Source organism: Phasianus colchicus, chromosome 5 (assembly GCF_987193195.1).
Source record: "Phasianus colchicus chromosome 5, bPhaCol1.hap1.1, whole genome shotgun sequence".
NCBI classification, from domain to species: Eukaryota; Metazoa; Chordata; class Aves; order Galliformes; family Phasianidae; genus Phasianus; species Phasianus colchicus.
In genome coordinates, this window is record NC_143440.1 from 4,321,739 (window position 1) to 4,338,997 (window position 17,259).

The 17,259-nt window shown below is 38.3% G+C and overlaps 1 protein-coding gene across 2 annotated transcripts in view; it reads right to left on the minus strand.

Annotated features, from left to right (window-relative positions):
- Nucleotides 1-17,259, minus strand: part of NAV2 (neuron navigator 2) — a 188,165-nt gene that overhangs the window by 16,360 nt on the left and 154,546 nt on the right. For both annotated transcript variants that reach the window (XM_090140200.1, XM_090140199.1), the window contains 9 exons: nt 16,181-16,369; nt 12,489-12,541; nt 10,856-10,879; nt 10,664-10,738; nt 6,780-6,863; nt 6,098-6,209; nt 5,316-5,461; nt 2,818-2,990; nt 61-214 (listed from right to left, as the gene is read on the minus strand). In XM_090140200.1, the coding sequence (XP_089996326.1) occupies nt 61-214; nt 2,818-2,990; nt 5,316-5,461; nt 6,098-6,209; nt 6,780-6,863; nt 10,664-10,738; nt 10,856-10,879; nt 12,489-12,541; nt 16,181-16,369 (1,010 nt within the window). The remainder of the gene's footprint in view (nt 1-60; nt 215-2,817; nt 2,991-5,315; nt 5,462-6,097; nt 6,210-6,779; nt 6,864-10,663; nt 10,739-10,855; nt 10,880-12,488; nt 12,542-16,180; nt 16,370-17,259) is intronic.

Sequence of the window (17,259 nt, forward strand, 5' to 3'; positions counted from 1 at the left end):
GGACAGACAGCTTTTAACACATCAACATACGCTGTGATATTTGAGGTGGTCATTTCCTACCTGCATTCTGTTCATTGCCTCTCGAAGCTGGTCAAGCTGATGAGCAGAGCTAAGAGCTTCTAGACGAATGTCAGTCAACTTCATCTCCTTATCTCTTAGTTCATTGCGTAACTGCATGACTGTTTCAGCTTCACTGTCTGTGCATTCAGAAATACTAGGAAAGAATGAAAAGGAGACATGAACTATAACACGTTACTTTTAGGTGATGCTTCACCAGTACTTAATAATAAAAGAGGAAAAAAAATCACCACTTTTTATTCTACAGGGATTATTTGGGCTCATTTCATTAGTGATACCATAAACCAGATGGTAAATAGGTCATGGAAACATAAGAGACCAACATAATTTCATTCTTAGTAGTTGCCATGAAAGAACTATTTTAAAAGCAAAATCTAAGTAAATGAAGGAGGTGCAGGTGCAGGTAGTAGCAGCAGTTGGCTGAAGATTGATGATTTTACAGAAAGATTTAAAGCCCACCAGGTGTAAGCTTTAAACGTTTCTTGAAATATTCTGGAGGGCTTTGGAACTCTACACCTATTCAAGCATGTTAAATTCCCATTTGCTTGAAAGCATTCATGCTCAAAACATTTTTGGTGGCCTTCTAATTCCCTCTTCCCACCAAAAAAAATATCAAAAAATCCAGATGAGTAACATTTCAGCACGTGCATAAGTAAATCTACACAAAGATGAACTACACAGGTGCATGCTTTGAGGGATGTTTTTCTTACAATGTGTCTCCTTAAATCAGGTTAGTGAGAGATGTTTTCTCCACCAGAAAGCTGGTATGCTGAAATACACAGATTTTACTTTTGCTCTGTACTTCCCTCAGTTCACATATTTACTCTTTTTCTTGTGTTTAGGCTTTTTGCGTTCTTTTCAAGATGAGAAGTATGCATAGTACATTTTGATTGAGGATGGCAGGGACCACCATTTAACAATTTTCTGGCCTCAGAGTTCTAAAACCCAATTTGCTGTAGTCACCAGAAACTCAACAAGTTAGATTCAAGAGAACGGAGAAGCCTTAAAAAATTCATGGGGAATTGTCTTCTGATATTGGCATTTCATTGCTATCATTTGGCTGGAAACTACTGATATTTTCTTTCACCTCTTCATGTGAAAGCAGCGGGCAGAACTTCAAGTCTGCATACTTAAATGCACTGGAACAGAAATTAGGCTGGAAGATTTCTATACCATCTACAAGGCTGCAAGGCTATTTGAAATGTTTTACAATACGGCCTCTTATAACCTTGTGTATTTGCTTATCCTGCTCAAGTGGAGAAGTTACTGATAGAAGACACGCAAAATCTATTTTATAAAGTTCTCTAAGTTCACTGTAAATGCAAGTTTCGACTCACAAACAGCACATGGTGGCCATTTTAAACTTTATTTTATATGTGGCCAAGGAACCATCACGAATGCCTGTGACCTTCCTGTGAATGGTAAAGTTAGCTAAACAATAGAACAGGAGTCCAGATTTTAAAATCAGCATTTCATTCACATACAAACACAGACAGGAGAGCATGGTTTGGTGATACTGATGAGCCTATGTAAACATCTTGCTACTACCAAAAGGAGCAAATCTCTGTCTCACTCCTCTTCTTGCCAGCGCCTGCCTGTGCTGCTGTCATGCCCCTGTGATTACACCAACTCTGATGCTCAACTGTGTGTAGCTGATCCAACTCAGCAACCTGGGGAAAAACTGTTCACATTTCCATTAAATTACTTTTCACATAATTTAGCTTGTTGCATTAGCTTAGTGGAATTGTTTGATGAGCAGCAGAACCAGTCTTACACTAGAAGGTGCAGGTAGAGGAGGATGTGGGGGTTTCTGTCCAACAGAAACAAGCTGTTAACAGTTCAGCCATATCATACCAACCATGCCATTTGATCTTCAGTAAGTTCTTACCTTTATTTGAATTTGTCAGTTTAACTGGGAATTCCATCACTGCAGATTATTATAAAATGTGTTATCTTTAGCCAAGAGAGAAAACAAAATCTCAGACTTGGCCTGGTTGTATCATTAGCAGCCAGAGATCCAATTAGTTCTACACTCCACGGTCATCTTGCTATAAACACTATTCATACTCAGTATGTTTTGCAGAGGAAGCTCCCCAGTGAAATATCCCACAGTAAAGATGCAATGATTTTTATCTTCCTGGATGCTAATGCAAAGGTATGAAGTTGGAAGTCAGCTTTACATGTCTTTAATTCCCTGAATATATAAATTAAACTCTTCTATCTTTCCTTGTGTTCTCCTTCGGGTACAGAACATTCAAAATAAATACCAGTTGAAATGTTTGCTCTTTGCTCATTGTTTTGCCATTATGACACAGTTAAGGACTTTATCAAATCCATTTAGCCAAACACAGCCCTTCTCTGGGAGATAAAGCAAGTATTGCTCAGGAGTAGGGCCAACCAGTAGCAGCAGACCAGCACACATGTATAAAACTACCCTGCTTGACCTGCTATAGCTTCTGCTGTGGCCTGGTTTTAGCAGTGCACATAACTGAGAAGCTGTCAAACTCTTGTAGTCCTTTTACAGATTCGTAGATTCCCATTCAGAGGAACCAACAGGATGGGATGTTTTCAGAAATACTTTGCCACTGTTTATTTCTAGAAAGCAGCCTAGAGATGTCCCATAGCATATAAAATGCTGGACCAATTTAAAGCATGACTTTTTTCTCTTCTCCTAACTGCATACTATGATGCTTTCCACCCATTTTTTCAGTTTAAAAAATGAAAATAAAAATCACTTACAGAGAATTGGAATGAGAGGCTCTCAGCAATGGTGTAGAAACAGTAGAATTATGGTGTGGTAGCTTTGGCGATGAAGGCAATGAAGAATCTGTCATCTCCTCAATATCTGAATGAGAAGATGCTGACTTGGGAGATTTCTTTTTACCAAAAGCTTGCTTGAAGGAGCTGCGTAACTGAAAAACAAGACCACAGCAGTAGGCACACCATGAAGAATGCATCCATACAAAAAGCCACAGAGTAAAACTCCAACATGCGAATATTCCAAACAATAAAGCCATACTCACAGATTTTAACAGAGCTAAAAGAGAATCAAAAAGCTTTTTTCCTTAACTATTTTATGAGATTAATAAGGTCAATAGGGCTGGACATCAGTGCTTCCTATTTTTAATTTTTTACAGCAAATTATGTTCGGTGAAATGAGCAGCTATAATATAATGTGGTTCAGACAAGGTTAATGATGCTGAAATGGTTAGTCATGTAAATGGATGGGTTAGCTTTGTATCTCATAGTTTAAAGTAGGTCTTCCTTACCTCATTGACCTGCCGGAAGAAGCACAAGCAAGAGGAAGAGGGGGGAAGGAAAAAAGAGAAGTTTTAACAGAGAAAGCCTGTAACATAGAAAGCTTTGGATTTCTAAGACAAACACGACCAATAATCAATACAGTACAAGAGTTACTTTAGAACTGGAACCCTGTATTTTCTAAAAACAGGTTCTTCAAACAACATACAGTCATTTTTGCATTACTTGAAGAAAATACCAGATCCAGGTCTCTTTAACTACTTCAGCTGTATTTTCTCCTTGGCTCAGATGGAACGTTCTAGCTAACAACCACTTTCATATTTTGCTTTTCCTTTCAGGAACAGGTATTCCACCAAGTGAAAATACTGAAAATACCAAATCTTTTCTACACACCTGCAACTAATTTTTTTTTGAACGTGCCTACCATTTACCAAACAATATAAACAATTCATCTAAAGCTATCTCAAAATTACATGTTGTAAACAGTGTTGCTAAACATAAAATGAAAGTTATTTTTACGCTAGACAAAGACTAGTGAGAAATGCTGAAAATTTTGTTTCAGCACTGAGTGGACAGCCATGTTGTTTCCATATGTAACAAAAGGTTCTTGGTAGAGAACAACATCAATGTTTGTGAAATTAACTAAGTGCAAGGCAGACTGCTATTTTCTGCTTTCAGTCTTTTTCCAGTCTTCATTTTACACCAATGTACTCACATTTAACACAATAAAAATACTGTCCTGTCTTCTTCATAATGTTTCCTTAAACTTCTTTAAATAGTTGTGTGTTAAATGAGAAGTGTAGGCTGATGTAGAGACCTACTATATTACAGTGACAGAATAGAAACTAAGTAAAAATTTCAGAAGTTTTTACCTTATCTAAGGCTTAATGGTTACAGAAGGCTTGTCACAAAAACTAAAAGAGTTGCCAACAATCTGAAGATACAGCAATTTACCCCTTCTACAATTAATGCATAACCCTGCACAAGGAGATGACATTGCTTCCATTTAACCAGTGCTTTTAGGAGGAGGGCAGCAATACTACAGTTACAGAGGAGCTAGCAACATATTCAAATGAAACAACTGTGGTAAAAGAGAAATAAAAACAAGAGCCTGCTCAAGAAGTACTTTCTTTAAGTACAAGAGGTTTCATAAACATTTCCAAGGGGATACCGTACAAATATATATCAAGATTTTCCCAGCTCAAGCCACATTTTGTAGCTCTAAAGAAAAGATCCCCAAAGATCCAGGGAGATCTAAATTCAGTGGGAGGGAAGGGGTGGAATGATTCACTGGCTACAGTATGGGATCTAGGGACTTTAGTCCAAACTACATTCAGACTAGGTCACTAAGGCAGTTATGGTCTAATTCAAAATGGAGCTTAATATATTGTACCTTTCCTCCAGTACATGGTACCTTGTACACAGTACAAGATGAGCAAAGAAGGAAAAATGGGAAATGAAAAGTAAGTAATACAAAATCCTGAATAATGTATGTTTATCACAGTAATTTCTTAAAATTTGTTTTTTTTTTTTTTGTGTAGAACTCCACACTAACATTACAGATAGAGTTCTTAAAGTGTCTAACATGTTTACTTAAAAGAAGAAGCCCTATAAGGCAAAAAGAAAAAAAATAACAATCTCTCACTGCGGACTTGTTCTATATTAATGACAAACATAGAGCTTTCCCTGAGGGGTTGGACAACGTACTACTTTTAGCCAGACTGATTTTTGACAGCTCTTTCTACTTTAGGACTGGCCTTTTGGCTGTTAACATAAAATTCAATCCTACACAAAGTCAACACAAGCATGTACATCACTTACAACTCAATTAAGTCTTCCAAAGGGTATTTACGCAGGATTTAAACAGCACCTAGTTCTTGTGCTGACCTGCTGCATGTGGGGAGGGAGGAGCTAGATTTCACCATGCATGTTCTGACAGTTCTATAGAAGCCACACACGATCCATTAGCATACACTCACCCAGTTCTTCCTCTTCTTTTTCTTTGAATCACTCTCTATGTTGCTTCCCACGCTGGAGTGGCTGGTAGCACTGTTAATGCTGGAGACACTATCTGAAGAGTGCTGCCTTCGGATCCGCAGGTCTGTGGGTTGAGCAGCTCCAGTTCCTGCACATCAATGGAGGAGGTGTTCAATATGACATTCTGTATTGATCATTTAATGTAAAGTGAAGAGTTTGAAAGGAAAAAAAGCACTTCAGCAATCACCAACCCCAGCTGAGGTTCTGTTTATTTCAACACAGTGCTCCTCATCCTTATTTCTCATGAAGAGATTAAAATCTCAGACCCAAACCACCCAAACATCTCCTTCAGCATTTTATCTCAGCATAAATGATAGGGATAAGTAGCAGCAGAAGTCAGATACAACAAGACTGCACTCAAACTTCATATTGGAGATTACAGAAAACACCAAAGAAAATAAAGTCAAGTGTTTGACCATTCTGAAATGCAGTTCTTTGGTGTTTCATGTGAGCATTTAGATGGGTGAGTCACTGAACACATACAGTAAATTCAGCAAACTCACACTCAAATTCTAACACATTCACTTATTTCTGTAGAATTTACCACACAGTTTACACAGATATCCGTTCCAAATCCCCACACTATATAAAATCAAGTAACTGGAGTGCATGGTCATGAGACACACATGAGATCTCTGACAGGTAGAGCTGCATCAGATATTACCAAAAGTACTCAAATCCCACAAATACAGCACAGTCATGAAACGCAGTGCTTGCTTCTCACCTTTGCAGTTGAGCTCAGGTGTGTTGATGACTCCATTAATTGCAGCCTGGGCAGCAGCATTTTGCCTCTTCAGTAGTTCAATAGTCTTCCTTAGTTCATTCAGTTCAGAGTCCTTAGAAAAGGAGACAGTGGTAATATGTCAGAAAATGCAGACGGTACCTAGCTGCACCAGCTTTCAGTCCAAGCACTGGGATTTGACAGAATTTTTGTAATATATATGTCCAAGGAAAGAAAAATGAAGTTTGGTATACACCTGGGGAAGCACATCCTAAAGAGGACGCACCACAGCTTTGTTATTTTAATACAAAAGATATACATGCTCTGTAATAGAGGAATAATGTATATTCACATACACTCTCCAAGAAAACACTCTGAACTTCTTTTGGACATATGTGTGAATGCATTGGGAAGAAATGTATTTAATCTGCAAAGCCTTTGACACTATCTCCCATTGTATTCTCTTGGAGAAGCTGGCAGCCCATGGCTTGGACAGGTACACTCTCTGCTGGGTGAAAAACTGGCTGGAGGACCAGGCCCAGAGTGTGGAGTGAACAGAGTTTAGATGTTGTACAGAGGAACATGGTTTAGTAGGAAATACTGGTGATAGGTGGACAGTTGGACTGGATGATCTTGGAGATCCTTTTCAACCTTGGTGATTCTATGATTCTACTTCTACACTTGCCTTTTGTTCAGCTGTCATGGTGAGGCTCTGCAGTCTGATCGTCATGTTTCCCAGGCTCTGCTCAAATGCTGCCACAAGGTGGGCCTGAAAATTAAATGACACAGAAGCACTTGGTTCTCTCCCAAACAATATTTGCACAGGTATTTGAACACATCACCTACTGTTTGTCATATCGATGATACAGAGAAAATAGCAGTGAGTCAAAGGGCTTGAGCACGTACTGTGGAAACATCTACCAGGATATATCAGGAGGCTTTAAGAGGCATTTTAGGGAATGCGCCTCATCACCTGGATATATTCCTGATACCAAACAGGCATGGAAGGCCCTCCTTGGTTACTGAGCTGCATCTCAAAGCTACTGCAAGCAATGACATGAAGGACCTCCTACCACAAGAAGCAGGGAATAGAAAAGATACAAAACAACCCATGGTTCTAAACATCTCTTGCTGTTAATTTTTCAACTCAGGCTTTTTCAACTCTGACTTTTTGTGTGGGCTATTACATTAGCCATGTACAAGGCTGTTATATAGCCCTGTATAAGGATACTTAGGGATAGCCTGCATGTACCCTCAGAGTTATTTCAACTCTTACCACAGAGCATATTACAAGAAGTTTAAACCTTTTTCCCAGAGAGTACAAAAAACAAACCAACCAACCAAACAAAAAAAACACCTAACCCAAAAAAGCCACTAACACATAATTTTTAGGAGAATAACTTAAGAAGTTTTCAAAACACAGCAATAAATAGAATATAAACCAAGTTCTATAATATAAATGAAGTTCTACAATGGCAGATCAGGCATTTCCTCCTATTAGATTAATATTTTCTGCGTCAATATTTTCCCCCTGCATTTGGAATTTACACAATAGAAAACCAGAACTGGAATTTGAAACAGAAAATTAAAGGTTAGAGAATACATTTGCTTCAGAGAATTTTCAGGATTTTCTTGAATGCTACTAATTTTTAATTAGAAAGTGAAGATTTGTATCATCTGTACTAAACCAATTTAAGAACTCCAAAAATCTGCAGGAAGATGCTGGAAGAAGCTCTAGAGACCAGGGATATGGCTGGTTGTTATTTAACTCTTCTGAAACAGCAAAGTATTGACACTAATGTTAGTTCAAGAATCATGTTACAGAGGTGAAACACAGTGAAAGAACGTAAATCACAAGAGATGCTTTAATTAAAGGTGTTAAAAGGGAAATTAAGTGTGCTTTTGGGTGAACAGGTAAGGCTGGAAAATGCACCATCTTGATTTTCTCCTAACAAATTATGAAGTATATGCAGATAAACAAGGCAACTGAGTGCTGCTGAAGGACAGAAAATTGCCTATTTTTGCTGCCAGATGTTGGTAGCAATATATAAAACTTCCATTGTCCTGAATTGTAATTAGCTCTAAAAGTTTCCTAAAATGTTTTCAGTTTTAATATCTGCAAAAGCAAAAAACAAAAAACAAAGGAAAAGTATTTTTCAAAAACAGTTCTAAAGCACGTCATAAAAATGCTATCACACACTGATATGCTAACTTACATTTCCAAGAAAACCAGACTAGAGATAGCTACGACACTGCTGATAAGCAGATAGATCAGGTATCTGAAAACACTGCTAACCCTAGGAGATAGCAGGCTTCACACAAAACAGCAGTGGACTATTTCAAGTCAAGGACACTGATATTTCCATATTAAGGCTTTTCTACATTAGTTGTCAAGCTCTATCCCTAAATATTCACCATATTAAAATCACGAAATGCATGAAAATCAGTACTTTTCTAAATTGTATGTTTACTAGAAAACACAGGAAGTTAGTTAAAATTGTAGTAGTCTTCTATATAACCTAACAGGTCATGCTTACTAGTCAGTGCCCAATCCAAATCAATCACTTTTTCCTTGTGAAGGAGAGCCAATGACTAATCTGCACAATTAACTCTATCAGTATCATTCTTAAAACAAAGAGATCTGTCTTAAGGTGGAAAGATGCCGGAAGTTATGGAGGCAGAGAGGCTCAGTGTGCTGTGCTGCAGAACAGAGACAGTACTACTGAGGTCCTGCAGCTACTCTGCAAGCTGCTCCATCAGCTGATGCTGTGCAACTAGCTCAGTGGTCTCCCCAATACCTGGGGGCACCTGACTTGCCACGAAGGTTCAAGCTGCTGAATATTATCCAGAACTTCCTGGTGCTTGGCCAGTTCCCATGGCAGCGAGGTTGGAGCTCAATGATCTTCAAGGTCCCTTTCAATCTAAGCCACTCTATGAGTCTATTATGTGATTCTATGAATTACCCTCTGTTCTTCTCAATGAAGCACTGAGAACCCAGTGCTAGCTGTATTAGGAATTGAAAATGACTGAGAAGTAAAATAAAGGAGGAGTAGATTGAGAAGATGGAAAGCTTGATAAATGGGAACTATGTTTCTAGTGCCATGGTAAGGCATTATTTTTATTATACACGCATACAAACACATATGGAAATAAACATAGGCATAGCTCAATGTACGTCTCATTAGCCACAATATTCTACAATTACCACAACAAATATTTCATTTTTCAATTTAAAATCTACTTAAAACCACAAAAAAGTGTCAAATCTTTCCAAGGAGAAATGGACATTGGCTCAACTAGGTATATATATGGCACAGCCCTGCACAGAGCCATACCAGACTTTGTCATCATCAGCACACAGCTGAATAATAGCTCTCACACTGACACTGCAAACAAACACAAACAGTACAATAACACAGGGATGTGCACCTCTCATTCCCATCAGCCCCTATGAAAATAAGCAGAGCTGAGGCTGTGAGAAAATACCAAGAAGTAAGCTCAACCATTACTACATGTGTTTGAAAACATAAACATTTATTTAAAAAGCAGACTGCAAAGTTTCTGCTGGGAGGGCAGAGAATGGTGGGGGGTGTGTGAAATGCTGATACTCGTCAAAACGTTGCAAGAATTTAAAAAAAAAAAAAAAGAGAGAGAAAGCAAACAGGATTACATGGATTAACAAACAGCACATGTAAGGCAATCTTGCCAAGTTTAGTATTCAAAGAGCTGATGGACACCAAAGTCCTCTCCAGTAGCATGTGCTCTTACATTTGTCTATTCCCACAACTGAAGATGTCAGTATGATCCAAGCCGATGACTGTTCATCTGCAGCTTGTTTACCCTAGAACTGCTTATTTTTGTAACAAGCTTCTGTTTTTCAGATTACTTCTATCTGTGACTCCAGAATAGAACACACAAATAAACTTGCTCAGGGTCATGCATAGCATTGCCTCAACACTTCCTGGCTTCAACTCTTTTTTCTCCAAGTGTAAACACCAAATTCCAGAGGTGTTGCCTACACTGACAAAAATCAGGTATGTTCACTCTTCAGGCAACTGTAAATTAATTCTCACAGCCCCTTTATGCCACTGTTACCTATGATTCCATTAATGGAATAGGAAAACATAATGCTTTGCAATCTGAGTTTCTATCAATTTTTATTCCTAACAGTTTCAGCCATTGTTTGTATCTCATCCCACCCAAATATCAAAACAAGACACTACTTACAAAGTAACACACAAAAGAGCCAATCTTCAACGACTCTCTCAATATCTGAAGATGCTGTTTTTATCAGACTTTTAAAGCAAAGCAAACATTATAATTCAGTATATAAAGGAATGCATAAGGTAACTCAGTAGGACTGAGCATGTTATTTTTCATAAGGTCCCACATACGCATGCAGTTATTCTTTTAAAATACATAGGTAATACAAACTGAATATTATACACATTTGTTTTGTTCTGTTTTTGTTGTGTTTTTTTTTTTTTTTTAAACTTACAAAAACTGCAGTGGTAATTGGTGCACTAAATGCATTCCCTGTTAAGAGTTTATTGTTTGAGTTGTACTCACATTTGCAGTCAGCTGAGTTGTCAGAGCTGATACTTTCTCTTGGGATGCATCCAACTCTCTTCGTAGCTTGCGAATCTGTATATTTTAAGAGATCTCTTTACTGCACTGTAATATGGAACAGTAGAACAGTAAGACAGAAAACAAGGTGTCTTGACAGAATATTTATGCCTGTCAAACACAAACTGGTCTTACCTCTGACTGGCACTTCTCTTCAGGCTATAAAACAAAGCCAGAGGAAAATATATAAGGACATTACAATGGAACCAGTACAACAATCTTAACTATTATTATCATTATTATTAACATGATTTTCAAAAACTCAAGTGATAATTTCTTATTTAGGATTTTCACATCCATGCTCCATCTTAGATTATTTGCTTGGGATAAAGAAAGCAGGTTGCTTGTACAGCACTTCCTCCTACATGAAGGAATTTGTCTCCACTTCCCAATTTGTAAGCCAGCACACTGTTGAGACTGAGTCATGAAAGGCAGAAGTCCTGGCTCAGTGCAAAAGGAAATCCAAGAGGTTCAGAAGAGAGAGGACTGTCACTGGCCATGGGAGATCCCTAGCAATTCCCTAGCTCGCACGCTCAGCTCTCCATGGGATGGTGGTCATGCTTTTGCATTCCACAGCGATCTGAAGAAAATCACTACCACTTGGTGCTGTCTAGGCACTGTAGTGATGAAAAACTGAGGACACACAACTAATTATCTGAGTATGTAAAGTGGATGTATTGACCACCCATTGTGGTCTGCATGACAAAATTTCGGCTACTGTGGCTTGTTTCTAACCAAAGCTATCAGCAAAGAGAAGAATATAGTAAAAAGTCACACACTATACTACTCTTACGTAAACATGTCCAGTACCAGCCACTGTGAAAATTATATTCGTCCAACCACACTATTAAGAACCACTTGGGCTGGGACAGAAAGCACATGAACCAGAAACGTAAGCAGTAGCTGCTGACTACTTTCCTTGTGGCTCTTGTGGCTACAAGGAAAGGTCTGTTTTCCACCCTTCCAATCCATTATCTGTTTTGGCTCCACACAGACCTTGCTTGAGGCAAGGTTCATAATGGAACGCAATATTTCAAAGCCTTCAATTTTCAAAGCCTTCTAATATTTCAAGGTCTTCAAGGCCTTAAGGCCACGTTACACATGTTCTCTGCTTATCAGTGAAACAGATACAAGAAATAACACTATGCTGGCTGGATTACTTCATAAACAGTTATGCATGGTCTTCCAAGAGCAAGCCCTTCCATGTTCTCACCAGGTGTCACTTTGGCTCGTTTCAGCTGTGGAAATGTGCTAACTGTGGAGTTGCATCAGACTTGCATAATGATTTGAAATGAAAGATTCTGTTCAATGCACATCTACTTCTGAAGTAATTATCTATCATTCATTTCTTTAAAAGAATCCAGTTTTTAGAAACCTCCAGCTTTAAGCTATCTCACTTGGATACCGACGGCACCAAACCACTTATTCAAACTCCTTCAGCAGTAAAATATAAAGCTAGAATGACTTGAAGCACCCAAGTTTGAATTAAGTTCAAGGCTCCTTAATTCTGCTGAGCTCTTTAGCAGCAAAATGTATTCAGCAGAGTTGTAAAACACTGACTCAAACAATGAACTGCTGCTTTTACACCATTATCATCTCTATTTAACGAGGATGCTACTAAATGTCTAGAGGTATCTTTATGAAGACCAACATTTCTCTCATAGCTAGAATTTCTCCTCCTTGAATGGCAATAGTAACAAGTACAAAAAGACTAGTTATTCACCAGTTGTGATTAATAAAGCAAAACAATTCATTCCATTATACTCACTGTCGAATAAATAGATGATGTACTGGACACCAAAGAGAGAGAAGAACCATGCACTGGAGGAAAGAAAATAAACAAACTGAATACACTGACCACATGGTGGTCGCCACAGATCATTTATTATCAGCTATTTGTCTACCGAGGAAATACTTCCATCATTACCCATCATAAACTTAATTACATTATTGCACAATGTTCAGCTAGAAGAAGAGATGGCCAGGTAACATATTCCATAAACTCCAATTTGATAAAACTGTTTTAACAATTGAATACAACAAGTTTTCTTGGAGAAAGAGGTGCCATTGCCAAGATTAAAAAGTTTCAATGGAAATTTGTTTAGAAGGAAGCCTCATCTTAAGACTTGGGAGAAAGAGATAACTGTAAAGCAGGAGAGATTACAGAAGTAAGCCTAACTGCTTCATCTTTGGCATTACTGAGATGGGGGGAGGTTGTTTTCTTTAAGCAGTCCAAACACAGAGCAGGATGAAGATGGCCTGAGAGGAACATGATGCCCAGCTCCAGGATGCAAGCATATGCTCCAGAAAATTTGGAGCACTTCCATCAGAAATCACTACAGTGGGGTGTCAGCACTGTCTTCTGAAACAATTCTGTCTGTTCGTGATCTAAATACTCCTTTTTGAGTACACTCTTCAGAACAATCACCTGAAGCTATTATCTGAGCTACTGGAACATGCACAATTACCTTTCCTTTTCTTATTTTTAGAAACAAAATACTGAAACCTTCATTCAAACTTCAGATAACTTCACACCAATCAGGTGAAATCTCTTTTTCTTCCATCTAAATACTCCAGAAAAAAACACCAACCAAAAAAACCTGAGAAAAGCTGCCATTGTGCTCTAATTACCTACTGAAATTCTCCTACACTCAAAATAAATGGGTTCTGTTTTCACACTGACATTATATCCTAAGGCGAGGCTGGAAAGAGAAGTGAACAAAGTCTAAGTTGGTTTCTAGAGGAATTTAAGACAATTAAAAGAAAAAACACATAATAATGCAAAAAAAAACTTCATATCCATTTGCTCTTTCTGGTTAATAATGTTTTCAATTAGAATGATCTTTATAGTGAGATGTTAAGGACTGCACTGCAGTAAGAACATAAGAATAACCAGAACGAGTCAAGCCCAGTGTTGCACCTCTGGCCACAACTACAGCAAATGTTCAGGGAAAGAAATGCAACAAGGCAGATTCTTGTTGATTTTTCACCAGGTACACCTTTGCATCTTCTGGGAATCAACAGAGATGGAAATTCCTGAGATGGAAGCTGCATTCAGACCATTATTTTTCATAGTCACTATGATCCACCATTAAGTTGCTCAATTTCCTCTGAATTCACTGACACATTTTATCTGCAATAAAAACTTCTGCTTTGGTTTAGAAATACATTTTGCAGTTGTATTAGAACTGCTGCTGAAATGTTCCTTGAGTGTCTCCAGACCTTGATGGTATGAGAAATAATGGATAACCATCCTCTTTGTAATACACTGAATTATATGTTATCACCTCTTCAGTCATCATTTTCCAAGAGGAAAATTTCTCACTTGGTCTATATAAAAGATATATTCAAGGAAGGTTCTCTACCAACTGCTCAGACAAGAGGAGGATTGCCTTAAGATGGAATGGGAGATGCAAATTTTTAAATTCATGTTGCCTGGGAATATTAAGATTGCATTGAGTCTTTGAGGAAAGAAACAGTGAAAAAAGGGAGAGAATGTACAACTCTGCAAATCACACTTCTACCCTGTAAAACTGCAGCATTTGAATGTGCAAATATGTCTAGAGTCAAGGGCAACCAAGGAATTAATACTTTTGTTCAATTTCGTGGTAAAGTTTCTGCAGATGGCTACTCTAAGTCTATTTAATTAGGAGCCTGAAGGCAGCTATGCTCTTCACGTGATTCCTGTTCGCTGCTGTTAACCTGCATCTGCATGCAGATTACAAACCGAGATTGTTTTGGAACTGTTATTTGAAAACTCTATCAATGCATACGTAAGCATGTCACATTTTTTAATGTTAGAAAAGAAACAGCCCAGTCACGATCAACTGCCCCCAAAGCAGAAAGAACAGCAGATATTTCAGTCAGTAGCACAAAAAGGAATAAACATTTATAACCCAACAACAATGGATTTAATTCCTCTCTCTCTTGCAAGATGAAACATCAGTGTAAAGCCAGCAGCAACACAGTTCCTGGTGAGGACGCACTGCTAGGGAAGTGCAGAAATGGGAAAACCATGAGACTGTTCTGACTGTGCTTGCTCACCAAATTTCTGGATAGTTTAGAGGCTGTACCTCCTGCCATCTCCCCGGTCCTGAGACCCTTCCCACCAAAAGAACCTCTACTTTAGTAAGAGAACTGTTCATCCCAGAACAGAACTCAGTTGACTAAGTATCAGGCAGTATTTGACCCTCTTTGATTATCTATCTTTCTGAGAGTGTTGCACAAAGGTCAATTCCTGCAGTGACACAGATTGAGCCCCACAGGGTTTATTCTTCTCATTTTCAACCCCTAATGAAGATCCTCAGCCATGGGCTTCTAAAATACAATTGCATGTAATGGAGTTACAGTTTGGCTGAATTCAGTAACGAATTAGCCCTGAATCTGTCTGAAGCCATATACAGTACATATTTTCCATCCCTTCCAATGGCAGAAAACAGATGGAATAACCAGCATCCACAGGAAGACACCTGGTGGCTCTAAGAGGCTCCTACGAGCATTTAAGCATGGCTTGGATGCTCTAGTGCATGTCAACCACAGGGCACTGGCATACACACAGCCAAAAGCACAAAGCTTTAGCAGTGAAAGCAAGCCAGAAAAGACTTGTATGAGCTGTATTGGTAAAGCACCTGTTACCCAACCAAATTCCCAATCCTTACCAGAAAGGAAATTTAAGATTGGAAAAGCTAATCCTGTCAGCTTCCTATGACTTCTCAAAGTGCATGGTGATGTTTTATGACATACAGCCAGATGGGGCTTTTGGTGTGTACTCAGAGCTTGAGTAGGCTATCTGCTCTTCAAACAGCCACAAGGAAACATTATCAGTAGCAATCAAATAAAATACTCATTTACAAGTAAATGACATTTTATTCCTGTATTTACTTGAGCTTCTTTTATCAAATATGCATGAAAATATACCTGAAATGAGGATGAGGAAGAAAAAAGAGTCCAAATGTTTTGAAGAACTACTCAGGTTTCTTTCATGAATGCTGTGCAGATATGAATACACAGCATTCAGAAGAAATACCAAGGAAAGACAAACTCCATACAGATCAAATACTTGGAAGTTAGATGGAATAGCAACAACAGTCTGACTAATGTCAATTATATATACTACAAACAGAAGTATGAAGGCCTAAGTTCAGACGGATATGCCTATTCAGGAAAACACTTTAATAGGCTAACTCCAAACATGAATTTTTGAGAGGTCACTAAAAATGAAGTACTGGATGTGTTTAAACAACTTCTGCACTTATATGTGCAGAATACTTATATTCCATCCTATGTTCAGCCAGAAGGATCACTGAATATCACTGGAACAAAGACAAATAGAATCAGAGAATGCTACGTAGAAAACTGTTCTGAAATGACCCATATTCTGAAATGAAGCACTAAATTTACATTTGATTTAAGTGAGAATGCCATCTTCTGCTCACTTCCACCACCACATACTGCACTGACCTTCTTCGAAGCCATCACGGAATGAGCCAGACCGGCTCATTGTTCTGCTCTTCTCATCCAAGGACATGGAGCTGTTCCTGAAGCGTGTGTCACTATAGGGGTCATAGGGACCATCTGCATTGGAAAGGCTGTGAGTCCGCAGCATGGTTGGATTTGACAGGCTCATCTGGGCTGCAGTGGTTGGGCTTGCTGTAAAGCACAGAATAAATGACAATTTATTTGTGTGACCACAAATGTTCATGCTCGATGTTGGTGCAGCTATCAGAAAACATTTCTTTACGACACAAATTTTTCATGTCATCCACTCTAGACTTCATTATAGTTCTAATTTCAGTGGATTCAAGTAAGAGGCATGCAAATCAAGCTAACAAATAAGAAAATTCAAGTAAATAAGGTCATTCTAAACACTGGGTGACAATTCCATGCTTCTACAGGCAAGCTCAGTCAACTCAGTAACACCTCATACTCATGAATTAACTCTCATTTAATTTGAAACAGCCCTTCCTCAAAAAGGTGTAAAATGCCCAGGTGAATTTAAACTAATATTTTGCTTACACAGAACAGGCCTCATGAATGATCTCCTTAAAAGTCTTCAAGTTCACAGAGAATGGTATTTTTATGTGTATTCAGGGGAAGTTGGAAAATTTAAGACCTTTAGGTTCCTAATAGTTGTATATTTCAGAACAGTTTATTTCCCCTACGAATTCTTAAGTCCTAAGAATTCTAAGCAGTACACAGGCATGAATTCTTGCAGAATTTGCAGATAAAATGATACCACAGAAACATCAATTTTGCCTTGAGAGCCAACGCTCTCCCAGTCAGTGCTTAGAGTATAAAACTTCCACTCCATTTTTCACATTTTTAAAAGCACTTTTTGTGATAAATTATTCCTGTTATTTAACAATATTTTTTGGAAAAATGAAAACAACAGAACTGCTGTTCAACTGGTAATATCCTCTGGGTGTCCTCTCACTGTCTGTTTCCAGATATTCTAGCATGCTAACAGTTTATTTCAGAAACAGAGGTGGTCAACTAAAACCTATGAAACATTATAGATCCTACTAAGCTCCTTCTGTTCT